At 45.7% G+C, this 13,127-nt stretch overlaps 1 protein-coding gene across 1 annotated transcript in view; it reads left to right on the top strand.

The window, feature by feature from the left end:
• The window catches only part of LOC138261947 (macrophage mannose receptor 1-like), a 683,716-nt gene that overhangs the window by 576,921 nt on the left and 93,668 nt on the right, over nt 1–13,127 (top strand). The window contains exon 24 of the mRNA XM_069211540.1: nt 1,316–1,548. Coding sequence (XP_069067641.1) covers nt 1,316–1,548 — 233 coding nt within the window. The remainder of the gene's footprint in view (nt 1–1,315; nt 1,549–13,127) is intronic.

Genomic DNA, 13,127 nt, shown 5'->3' with positions numbered 1-13,127 from the left:
ATAATTTACTCAATTTTACTCTATTGTTCAAAATTGGTGTGGGGCATTTCTTGTGTGCGGTTCTCACTTTATTACTGTTTAAGTACTGCATAAATATGTTACACATTGACTTTAAGTTAAGCCTTACTGCTTTTGTGCCAAGCTATTAGTGGGTTAAGCACGGGTTAATTTAATGACTTTTTGTGGTTCATCCTGCAAGGGATTGTGTTTGTTGATTGAGGTGGGCTCACACCCTCATCAACCACTAACCCAATTACAAACAGCCCCCTTCAAATTAGTTTACCGACCAATGCATCTGCATATGGCAGGAATCTCTAGTCTATGCCTGAAAGAGAATGCATAATCTCATGTTTAAAAAGCAATGTATGTAAAACTTCTAAATTTATCTTTTTAATCCCAAGATATTCAATAGGTGGACTTTTCTGTTCATTTGCCATGGACTTGTGCTTGGTGTAGGCATCAGCTCAGTTTAAGGTGTGAGGAGAAATCACTGAATTTTTCTTTATGTATAATTTGTCCAAAATTTGCATTGCTTAATTTTGTGTAAATTTTGCCCACAAGAGACTAGTTCATGCAGAAAGTGTCTCTCTGAGAGACATTTTCTGGTGATACTAGTCTCCCAACAGAATTCTTGTGACTTATTTACATGTAGTATCTGCTCATGTGAAAAAGTCACACAAGCTATTGTCAGACTGTATTTCACTCTATAAGCATATTTTAGTGCATTTAGTGAAATTTCACAAAAATAAATTATCCCATTTCTCAAACACCTAGCTTGATGGATTGTGAGACTATTGAAAGTACATTCAATTGACAGGGGTGTAGTTTGGTCAGTAACAATGTGGGGGTGTGAGCTTCAGATTTTCCCAACAACCACGCTGGCATATAATATCAAAATACATTATAGGACAAGCAGGATGCATGATAGCGGTCTAAGGAGCAGTGCAAAGAAAGAGGCTTGAGGAGTGGTAGGAGTACTAAGTGAAAGAAAACACAATGTTTTGCAATATAACCAATATTTTCGAGGACTTTCAAAATAGTGAGGGAGAGAGTTTGTGTGTGTTTTTGTCTGGGTGTATGCAAAACTTCCTGTTGAAATCCAAAAGACAACTCACCATGCTCAACTTAAACCACCTGTACCCAAGTACTTAACAGAAAAAAACATTTATTAGGGGGATCTAACACCTCAAACATGCCCCCTGAAGCTATGCCCCTGTCAATCAGCAGTGTTCAATATTAAGTATTGTAAAGGTCACTAAGTGCTTTGTTGCTGTTTGTATTGTTTCCTTAACACTCCTACTATCTCCTACTGCAGGTCCATCATTGCCTGATAATCCTACAACCATTCCACCCTCTAATTTTCTCAAATATGGAAACAGCAGCTACAAAATTGCACGCACCCAAATGACGTGGGATGAAGCACGCAGGCAGTGCAAGGCAGAAGACTCTGAACTTGCCAGCATTTTAGATGCCTTCACTCAATCATTTGTGGCAACGCAGATGTTGAAATATAAGCAGCCTGTGTGGATCGGCCTCAACAGCAATGTGGTATGAAGCTATATTTATGAAAACATTAGAATACAGTATGATGATAATGGAGCTAACACAGAGAATATGTCTGATGGTTCACAATAGTATAGCTGTATTCATAAATTATGTATTTGTGTGTTTACATGAATAGTTGCATTTTTTTAGTGACAATTATTTTACTCAGTCACCTCAATAGTCTATTGTGCACCAGGGTATTGTGAATGTATTGCAGGTTTTCCACATCTCAAGCAAACAATGAGTTTCCTTCAGTGTGGCAAACATCTACATTTTTAGCTGGCTTCTGATTGGTAGCAATGTTACTTTAATTACTCTGATATCTGCTTGGTGTTCTGATTTATTTTATGAGTTGCTTTCCTATATGGTGTTGCTTTTTTGACTCTTTAAGTGATTCTGAGTATGTGTAATAGTTTTTCCTAGTGCTATCTTCATCACTATCTGTAAATGTGCCTTTCTCAATCTGTGTGTTTTGACATTCCGATTTAATTTTAAGACAACTTTGGTTAGGCACAAATATGTCACCTTAGATATACATAAATGTCTCTTTATCCCAGGGAAGCTAAACAATTAGGAGAAATAAGTTATGCCTAGATAGAGTTCAGTGTCCCGACTTCTGATTTTTTTTCGAAGTGAGAAGCTTGGTATTATGGTATTATGTTTTCCTCTTAGACATTTATGGGTCACTTAAGAATCCATGCTTGCAAATTTCATTGAGAACACTCACCTATGAATATTTGTCAGGCATCAGATTGGATCCACAAAATCTTTAGCAATATGTCTGTGTGCCACTAGGTGGCATCATGCAGCCCCATGCCAACATTGTTCAATATGAGAAGTGACAAACTGAGCGACAAATAAGCATATTCCATACACGCTGACATCAGTTCCTTCCTTTCCCCACCACCAGACGCTGATCCTGGAATACCCCTTGTCTATTCATCATACTGTTTACTCAAACTTTTCCAATTTCTACCAGTGTGCAAGGGAATATCACCCCAAAAATGTACCCAGCTTAAAACTTGTACCGAATGTCACAAAAAATGCCTGTGACAGATCCCCATCAAGATTGTCTTTCACGGTTGGGATCAGACCACGACTCTAAAGCTAGGCCTGAAGTGACTGCCCCTTGGTGCACCGAAAGGCCACCTGAGACCTTGAAGCAAAGCTCTAGGGGCCAGATGTACGAAAAAAACAAATTGCGATTTGCAATTTGCGAGTCTCTGCGACTCGCAAATTGCAAGTCGCAATTTGGGATGCAGAAAGGTGTCTCAGACACCTTCTGCAAGTCGCTATGGGGTCGCAAAGACCCACCTCATTAATATTAATGAGGTGGGTCGCAAATTGCGGCCCCATAGCGACTATGGGCACTCGCTAACATGGAGGCCTGCTGACGTCAGCAGGCCTCCATGTTAGCGACCTGCTGCTCAATAAAGCAGTTTTTTTTTTTTTTTTATGTAGCCCGTTTTCCCTAAGGGAAAACGAGCTGCATTTTAAAAAAATCCGAAACCTTTTGTTTCGGTTTTTTCAGGGCAGGGAGTGGTCCCTTGGACCACTCCCTGCCCTGAAAAACTATTTTTGGGTGCAATCACAAACTGGAAGGGGTCCCATGGGGACCCCTTCCAATTTGCGATTGTGTTACCATCCACTTGAAGTGGATGGTAACTGCGATGCCATTTGCGACCGCATATGCGGTCGCAAATGGTATTGCATACCATTGCGAGTCGCAAATAGGAAGGGAACACCCCTTCCTATTTGCGAGTCGCACATGCATATTGCGAGTCGGTAACGACTCGCAATATGCATTTGTGCATTGCAAACCCACGTTTGCGAGTCGCAAACGGCGATTTTCGCCGTTTGCGATTCGCAAAAGGGTTGCTACATCTGGCCCCTAGGTCACTAAATATTCCAAAACTGTATGCGTGAGTGGTCAAAGTTGAAGGGAAGATCCCATTTTCTTTCCTGAAGTCATTCCATTAGCAGATAATCGTCTTAATAAAAGTCTTCAGCTAAATCAAATAAAAAATATAAGAAGTCCTCTTGTCCTACCACTCTCAAACTCCAGAGAAGGAATGAAGGCATCCACTTGCCTCCTATTCTCACTCTCAAAACTGTTCCGCCTGAAGCTGGGGAATATTCAAGAGGTGAAGAGTCTGCACTTAGATGTATGTATCAGAACACCCTAGTTAGGAGCTTTTCTGAACACCTTCACCTGAGCAAGGCTTTCATCTACCGCCAGTTTTTGCGTCCCTTCATATTTTGGATGGCTGGCACCTGCAGAAGTTTTTATTTTTTGGTCTCTAGACGTTTCCTCTGAGGTCATTGTTGTGCTACAGATCCATTTCTCTTTCCGTTGTGTGCTACAGTTCCTGTTCTGGAGTTGAGTGGGAGAAGGAAACAGCAAGCCTATGTGAAAAGAAAGTGGCTAGACTTGTCCTGCTGTGGAAACCCGCCCGTGACAAGTCTCAACATCAACAAATCTTTCAAAGAGCGACATATATCGATCAAGCATAGAACATTCTCATTGAAGTGCAAACTTTGGCTGCCCAGGATCAAACCTTAACAGCAGAAAATGTGGCACTTCATCAGCTGTGGTGCACCAATGGTCATTTGAGCATCCAATTGCTATTTTACTGAAATATAAATTCAATAGTAATCCTAGAAAACTAAATAACACCTTGACACTTGCCTCATCCTTTTTAGCCCTAGGCCACAGATTCACACATTAATCCATGCCAAGGTGGGGTTTAGAATCATTAACACTGTCTGTAATGCACTAGCACTGGTCATCCCATAGGTATCTCAGGATAGTCCACTCTTGGATAATGACATGGTGTTGATTGCAAATGTCAAGGACAAGTTCAACAGACATGCTGTTTTCAGTGCAAAAAAAAGGTGGTTAATTGGATATTTTGTCCTGACTATCAAAGGACTGCCGGCTGCTATGGCCTGCTGTGTACTCCACAAGACTGCTTTGCTGCACCTGGAAGTACTGATTTGCTGCCTGGAGCCTACCTTGAACCCTCAGAGGCCTCCAGATCAGGCAGTTAAGAGAGATGACTCGCCTACAGCCGTGCCATTCCAGTCATTTCCGACACAAGACCTGCTAAAAACACTAAGGGGGTCATTCTAACCCTGGCGGTCGGCGACCGCCAGGGCTAAAATGACGGAAGCACCGCCAACAGGCTGGCGGTGCTTCCTGCGCCATTCTGACCGCGGCGGTAAAGCCGCGGTCAGAAAAGGGCAACCGGCGGTTTCCCGCCGGTTTACCCCTAGCCCAGGGAATCCTCCATGGCGGCGCTGCTTGCAGCGCCGCCATGGGGATTCCGACCCCCTTACCGCCATCCTGTTCCTGGCGGTTTTCACCGCCAGGAACAGGATGGCGGTAACGGGTGTCGTGGGGCTCCTGGGGGCCCCTGCACTGCCCATGCCACTGGCATGGGCAGTGCAGGGGCCCCCTAACAGGGCCCCATAAAGATTTTCAGTGTCTGCTTTGCAGACACTGAAAATCGCGACGGGTGCCACTGCACCCGTCGCACCTCTTCGACTCCGCCAGCTCCATTCGGAGCCGGCATCCTCGTAGAAGGGGGTTTCCCGCTGGGCCGGCGGGCGGCCTTCTGGCGGTCGCCCGCCGGCCCAGTGGGAAAGCCAGAATGGCCGCCGCGGTCTTTTGACCGCGGTGCGGTCATTCGGTGGTTCCCGCTTGGCGGGCGGTGCCCGCCGCCCGCCAATGTAGGAATGACCCCCTAAATCCTGCTAAATTGCTCCTCAATGGACACACACAGCATATCAGCAAAACTCAAGCAACGTCAAGCAATATAATCCAAATACAGGAGATCACTTGGTCAGCAGAAGAGGATAACTGTTTAAGAGGAAAGAATAGTACAAGCCAACTAAGCACACATAAAAACAGTATAAGTGGAGGACAACCCAAAAATTTGGGCAATAGCCTTAGCACTAAGGATGCACCACTTATTAACCATGGGGTAGCACCAGCGAGCAATAGAAAATCCATATTAATCATGACAATCAGATACAGCCTGGAAAGCTCCCTGGATTCCTGCGATCCTGGACACTTGTCGTTCCTGAGGGATTTGCTCAGTCAAAAAGAAGCATTGATTCAATAACTACAAGGCCACAGATAGAAAAAAAATAGCATATTATTATTTGCTCATGAAACCCTGATGGGTTTGGAGCAATGCCACAAGATGAAGAGACAATATGCTTCTGTTATAAATTTGACATAATATTACTCCAGGAGACCTGGAGCCTAATGCCTGACCCACTTAGTTGGTTTTGTGGAACACCACATGCCCGTCAAAAAGGCGGCAACCCACAGTCATCCGAAAGGGGGTATGGCTATCTATATCTCCACAAATTACAAGAGTAAGTATGAAGCCATTGATTCAGGAGAAAACTGGCAACAAGCCTTAAAACTGTCAGGTAAAACAGAGAAACTAGAAAGCTTGGCTAATAATAAATATATATATTCATCCAGACAACGCAACAAAACAAGAAAGATTCAAACTTCTAATACACATGATTAAGGTATGGCAAAACCTGTTTCAGGGGTGGCCAATGTTCATCTCAGGGGTTTCAACACCCATTTTTACAACTACCGGTCTGGGAAATTCACCAGGCACAGAAAGCAAGTGAGAGCAATAGAGGTGGACAATATGCTAAAATTACTGGAGGATCAGGGGCTGACGATCCTGAACGGTAAAGAGAAGGCAGATTGCCCAGTAGCAATCACGTTTTCAAGTGACAAGTACCTATCAACAATTGACTATACCTTCAACAGCAACAACATCTGCCCCAGGGTTTCTTCATTTAAAATTCACATACTCCCTGAAAGTGATCACTTCCCACAGGGAACTAGCATTGTTTTACACCCGCAAAAAAATGGAGTAACCCATGATTTAATCCAGTGACAGGTAACTATGGCTTAAAAAGACAGATGGCATGGAGGAATTCCAGAGCAAATAATGGAAATGGTCTACCAACATGGACCCAATAAAGGGTTAACTCATGAAGCTCAAATACTTTAGATATGGTTAGACTTAATCAAGGTCTTAGAAAAAAATGTTCAGTAAAATATAATCAGAAAAGTATCGCTGTATGTAATCTTAGTGTGGGAAGAGAGGTAAACCACTGGTTCAATAAAGCTTTATGAGACAGCAAACAAAATATTGCAAAGGAAACCAGAAGGTTGGCAGCCAAAGCTAAGACAGGCGTGAATATAGACAAAGCGCAATTGATCTTAATGAGGAAAGTATACAAAAAAGCATGCTGGAGGGAAAATAGGAGACATTTAGATGAGGAGACGTGGAAGCATACATACAGGAGATGTACGCATCTCCTAGCACCAGCTTTGGAACAAGGGTATATAGCCAACAGTCAGAACAAGAGGAAAAGTGGGAACAGGCCCCAACTCAGGGAGATGAGACGACAAATGCAAAAATGTGTCAAGTCACCAAGAACACACAGACCCAAAGGAAGGCAGAGAAGCACATGATGGTCAGAGATCATGGGCAAGTCCGTAAGAGTCAGCAGCCGGAGGATAAAACCATGGTGAGCCTACCCAACGCAAAACAACTGGAGGAGAGCATTAAAAAAACTTAAGTCAGAGGGTGCAGCAGGTTCAAACAGGCTACCAAATGCACTATTCAAACAAACGGTGAAAACTGGGCTGAGTACTTAGCACCCATCTTCAACCTTATTTACACCAGCAACAATTTACCAAAATCCTGGAAAGGAAGCAACTTCCATTCAATATAAAAAAATGCAATTTATTCATCTCCAGTCAACTACAGATTAATTGCCCTAATAGATGTGAAAGCCAAAATCTTTGCCTCCTGTATACTACAAGATCTTCTCACATGGGTGGAGGAAAAAACAGCTGATACAGAAAACACAAACAGGGTTTAGACCCAGTATGATAACATCAATCAATCTACCGACACTGGGATACTGACTGAAAATGCAATGAGGAGGTAACCCAGGCTGTATGCCTGTTTTGTTGATTTTGAAGCAACATATGACCGAGTCCCACACAACTGCTTATGGGCAAAACTGGAAAGATGGGGCAATCCAGGAGACGTGCTCAAGGCAATCATCACCTTATACTCTGACACTGGACACAGGTAAAAATTGGAGATGACAACACGTTAACTTAAAAAATAAGCACTGGTAAAGGGTTGAAACAAGGGTGCATCCTGTCCCCAATCCTATTTAATCTGTACCTTGCTGACATGAATAGTCATCTGAAAGAAGTCAATGGGCATTTTCCAAATTTGGCAAACGAAACAATATGCAGATGGCATACTTGTCCTCAGCCAAACACCAATAGGACTACAAAGACTAATCAACGCGCAGGCAAATTATATTGAGAAACAAGGTTTGGAGCTGAACATGTGGAAAACCAAAATCGTCCGGCTGGTAAACTCAAAACACAAGGCTTACAAGTAGTTTATCAAAAGGAAGCAGGTGGCGTTGTTTCATTCATACAAATACCTGGATGTTACACTGGGGCCCCACCTATCATGTAAAAACCACTTTATGCATAGACAAGCAAAACCCAGTCACTGACATTCCCCTTCAAGCTTCTGAAAAAAAAACTGAATGGCGCCACATATACTCATTTACTAACCGTGATGACAGCCCAATTGTTACCCTCGTTGATGTATGGCTTAGAAATATGGCATGGTAAGGTAATAACTTTATTAAACCGATTATAAGTAAAAGTGTATAAAGTGGTCTTCAGTCTACCAAAAGCTTCTGCACCGGCCCAGGTTCGTTTGGAGTTTGGCCTTCAAAATCTGTAATATCAGTGCCTTAACACCTTTGTGAAATTGTGTTGGTGATTCGGAGCTGCAGACCAAGGAACTCTGGGCAACCTGTGTTGGGCATAGATAAAAGCCTAACTGGAGCAAAAATACCCAAATTCCTGAGGCGCACACCTAGATAATCTTACAATGGCACTAGAGGTCCAGGAAGCCTGGGGCTGCAAAATGGGTCAAGCAGCCTTCGCAAAGATATGCAACCTACCATCCAAAAACAAATCCTTTATGCAAGACAAGATCATATTGGCAAAGCAAAGGCATGCCTGGGCAGTGATAAACTCATATAAAAATTTGAAACCACAACCATATGTCAAAGCACACTTCCACCAGGCAATTAAACAGAACCTTATGCTATTCCTTTTTGGGTTATTTGAATCCAAGGACCTCCTACCAGCATGGGAGGGCGAGTTCACAGACCCAAGATGTAGATTATGGGGGTACAAAACGGAATCAATAAGCCACCTTATCTGCACATACCCAAAGGTCATGGGTCAAAGGAAGACTATGCTTAAACCAATCTTTCTTGCTTCAAAAATATGATCTTGCGGCCAAGCAGTTATAAGGTGGCTGGAGGGGACATCAATCTCTTTGGCTTGTAGAGGAGTAAGATTAATGAATCTCTTGAACAAGCTCTTTCATCAGGTGGCTTGGTATACAACTTGCCCAAGACTCAGCGAGGTAACTCAAGCCTCTTACTCACAGATATGACTTAGTTTTAGTCACAGCATAGCTGGAGGTGCAAAAAAATGTATTTTATTTTTTAAAGTATGTTTTTATGGATGAATGCTATTTATAGTTCCTTTTACCTCCTGCTAATTTATAGTGTAACGGTTTTTATTAACTATGCATTGGATAAATAAACTAGAAACTTGAGTAAAGGTTAAATGCCGTGAAGGCCCAAATGCAAAGTGCATAGTCAAAAATCAGAGTTATTCTTAATCGCAAATGACCAGCAAAATCATAAGAGAACTGACATACAGTAGTGCATAGGAGAAAAAGAAAGTCTTCTGACTCACCCCCCAAAACAAGGGATTTTTTTACACAGCTTTTGGATAGAAAAGTAGAGTAATTGTCATTTTCATCATGGCATTACTCACAGATATGACTTAGTTTTAGTCGCAGCATAGCTGGAGGTGCAAATGATTGGATCGTTTCTTTTCTTTTTAAGTATGTTTTTGTGGATGAATGCTATTTATAGTCCCTTTTACCTCCTGCTATTTTATAGTGTAATGGTTTTTATTAACTATGCATTTGATAAATACATTTTCATTTTAATCATGGCATTACAAAAGGTATCAAATTTAGAGCAAATCAGAGTGTGCAGCATCAACTAATGCCTTTAACGCTATCCTGTTTTTGAGAAAGCTTTGAGCATCTCCAGTGCCATGTAGTCATAGGAAGTTCAACTATTATGCAACATATCTAAGCAATGGGCTATACACCTGTGAAAGAGAGCTAACCGAGCAATGGACCTACCCTTGACCCAAGGGTAGGTCGCTCCCCCTGCCGCTGCAGCTCCTCCAGCTCCTCCAGGTTCCAGAGTTCCTGAGACCCACCTCACAGTAAGTACCCCCCACCTCCCAGCCCCTCGCCCTGCCCCGCGCTACTCACCCTCTCTCCTGCTCCTGCTTCTTTTCCTCCTCTCTGTCTCTTCCTCCTCGCTCCTCCTCTGCAATCTTCTTCTGTACTCTTCTTTTCCCCGTCTTCTCTCTTCTTCTGTGTGCTCCTCAGCGTCTCCTGTCGCCTCTCTTCTTCCTCATCTCTTTCTGTGGTCTTCTGCCTTCTGCTCTTCGTCTTCTTTATCTTCTTTGGTGATCTTCTGTTCGTCTGCTCTTCTGCTTCCTCGTCCCCTGCATCTTCCTCTGTGTTCTTCTGTTCTCCTGTGTTCTTCTCTTCTGTTCTTCTGTGTTCTTCTGTTCTTCTGTGTTCTTCTCTTCTGTTCTTCGGTGTTCTTCTGCTCTTCTGTGTTCTTCTCTTCTGTTCTTCTGTGTTCTTCTGCTCTTCTGTGTTCTTCTCTTCTGTTCTTCGGTGTTCTTCTGCTCTTCTGTGTTCTTCTGTGTTCTTCTCTTCTGTTCTTCGGTGTTCTTCTGCTCTTCTGTGTTCTTCTCTTCTGTTCTTCGGTGTTCTTCTGCTCTTCTGTGTTCTTCTCTTCTGTTCTTCTGTGTTCTTCTGCTCTTCTGTGTTCTTCTCTTCTGTTCTTCTGTGTTCTTCTGCTCTTCTGTGTTCTTCTCTTCTGTTCTTCTGTGTCCTTCTGTTCTTCTGTGTTCTTCTGTTCTTCTGTGTTCTTCTCTTCTGTTCTTCGGTGTTCTTCTGTTCTTCGGTGTTCTTCTGTTCTTCCGTTCTTCGGTTTTCCCCGACTTCTGTCTCTTCCCGCCACTGTCTCTGCCCTCCTGCTCCTGCCTCACCCCCATCCCTCACTCGCCTCCCCCTCACTATCACCCCTATCTACCCTTTCGCTACCTGCCTCCCTCACTCCTCTACCTATCTCTCCATCTAACTCCCTCACTCACCACCTCCTCCTATCTACCTATTTTTCTATCTCTCCACCTATTTCTCCATCTATCTATTTCCCTATCTCTCCCCCATCCCGACACCCCCTCTGTTACCTATCTTCCTATCCTCTCACTCTACCTCTCACCCTCACCCACCTCTACCACCCCCCCTCCCCTATCTTCTCAACCCTACTCCTATCTCCCTATTCTCCTAAAACTCTAACACTCACCCCCCTCCACCCTTAAAGCCCCCTCCCCCAGCTCTTCTCACTCTACCTGTCCCCCCCTCCCTCGCGCTTTCCCGCCGCAACCACCTGCACGCCCCCGCCCCCCAGCTCCCATTCGCCCCCAGCTGACCCCTCCCCCCCTCCTCCCTCTTATTGCGCCGCTGCGCGACAGTGGTAGCGACCCTTGACCCAAAGGTAGGTCGCTCCCCCTGCCGCTGCAGCACCTCCAGCTCCTCCAGGTTCCTGATTTCCTGAGACCCACCTCACAGTAAGTACCCCCCACCTCCCAGCCCCTCGCCCTGCCCCGCGCTACTCACCCTCTCTCCTGCTTCTTTTCCTCCTCTCTGTCTCTTCCTCCTCGCTCCTCCTCTGCAATCTTCTTCTGTACTCTTCTTTTCCCCGTCTTCTCTCTTCTTCTGTGTGCTCCTCAGCCTCTCCTGTCGCCTCTCCTCTTCCTCATCTCGTTCTGTGGTCTTCTGCCTTCTGCTCTTCGTCTTCCTTATCTTCTTTGGTGATCTTCTGTTCGTCTGCTCTTCTGCTTCCTCGTCCCCTGCATCTTCCTCTGTGTTCTTCTGTTCTTCTGTGTTCTTCTCTTCTGTTCTTCTGTGTTCTTCTCTTCTGTTCTTCGGTGTTCTTCTGCTCTTCTGTGTTCTTCTCTTCTGTTCTTCTGTGTTCTTCTGTTCTTCCGTTCTTCGGTTTTCCCCGACTTCTGTCTCTTCCAGCCCCTGTCTCTGCCCTCCTGCTCCTGCCTCACCCCCCTCCCTCACTCGCCTTCACCTCACTATCACCCCTATCTACCCTTTCGCTACCTGCCTCCCTCACTCCTCTACCTATCTCTCCATCTAACTCCCTCACTCACCCCCTCCTCCTATCTACCTATTTTTCTATCTCTCCACCTATTTCTCCATCTATCTATTTCCCTATCTCTCCCCCCCGTCCCGACACCCCCTCTGTTACCTATCTTCCTATCCTCTCACTCTACCTCTCACCCTCACCCACCTCTACCACCCCCCCTCCCCTATCTTCTCAACCCTACTCCTATCTATCTCCCTATTCTCCTAAAACTCTAACACTCACCCCCCTCCACCCTTAAACCCCCCTCCCCCAGCTCTTCTCACTCTACCTGTCCCCCCTCCCTCGCGCTTTCCCACCGCGACCTCCTTCACGCCCCCGCCCCCCAGCTCCCATTCGCCCCCAGCTGACCCCTCCCCCCCCTCCTTCTTCTTATAGCGGCCGCTGTGCGACCACGCCGCTGGTGCGCCAGAGGCGCACCAGAGGCAAGCCCGTCTGCGCCCGTCCGCGCCTGGCCTGCGCCCAGCGCCACGACCCCTGGTCCCCAGCTCTCCCGTACCCCGCTGACCCGCTACGACCCCACCACCCTCCACGCCCTCAACCCCGGGCGCTCAAACACCTGCTTCCAAGCCCACCCCAAACGCACCCATGGACCCTTCGCCTGTAACTCCTGCAAACGCATCTTCCACCACGCAACTACCACGACCACCAGCCCACGTGCCATCAACCACCTCAAGTGCATCCTGGTCAACGTTCGCTCTGTCCACAAGCACGCCGTTGAACTCTGGGACCTCCTGGACTCCACAGCTCCGGACGTCGCCTTCATCACGGATACCTGGATGAACGCCTCATCAGCTCCAGACATCGCCACTGCCATCCCCGAAGGCTACAAGATCTCCAGAAAAGACCGCACCAACCAAGTAGGAGGAGGTATCGCCATCGTCTTCAAAGACTCCATCAGCGTCACCACCTCCACCGAAGACACCCCTCTCGCCGCTGAACATCTGCATTTTCAGATTCGCACCGACCCCAGGACCACCCTCTGAGGATCCCTCGTCTACCGTCCCCCTGGACCGCGCGCCCCTTTCAGCGACGCCATCGCCGACTTCATCTCCCCGCCCCCCTCGCCGGACTACATCCTCCTAGGCGACCTCAACTTCCATCTGGAACAGAACAACGACCCCAACACCACTGCCCTGCTCGACAACCTCGCCAACCTCGGCCTCAAG

Source organism: Pleurodeles waltl, chromosome 10, assembly GCF_031143425.1.
Source record: "Pleurodeles waltl isolate 20211129_DDA chromosome 10, aPleWal1.hap1.20221129, whole genome shotgun sequence".
Lineage (NCBI taxonomy): Eukaryota > Metazoa > Chordata > Amphibia > Caudata > Salamandridae > Pleurodeles > Pleurodeles waltl.
The sequence above is the reverse complement of the archived record's forward strand: the minus strand, read 5'-3'. Positions and strand labels throughout refer to the sequence as shown.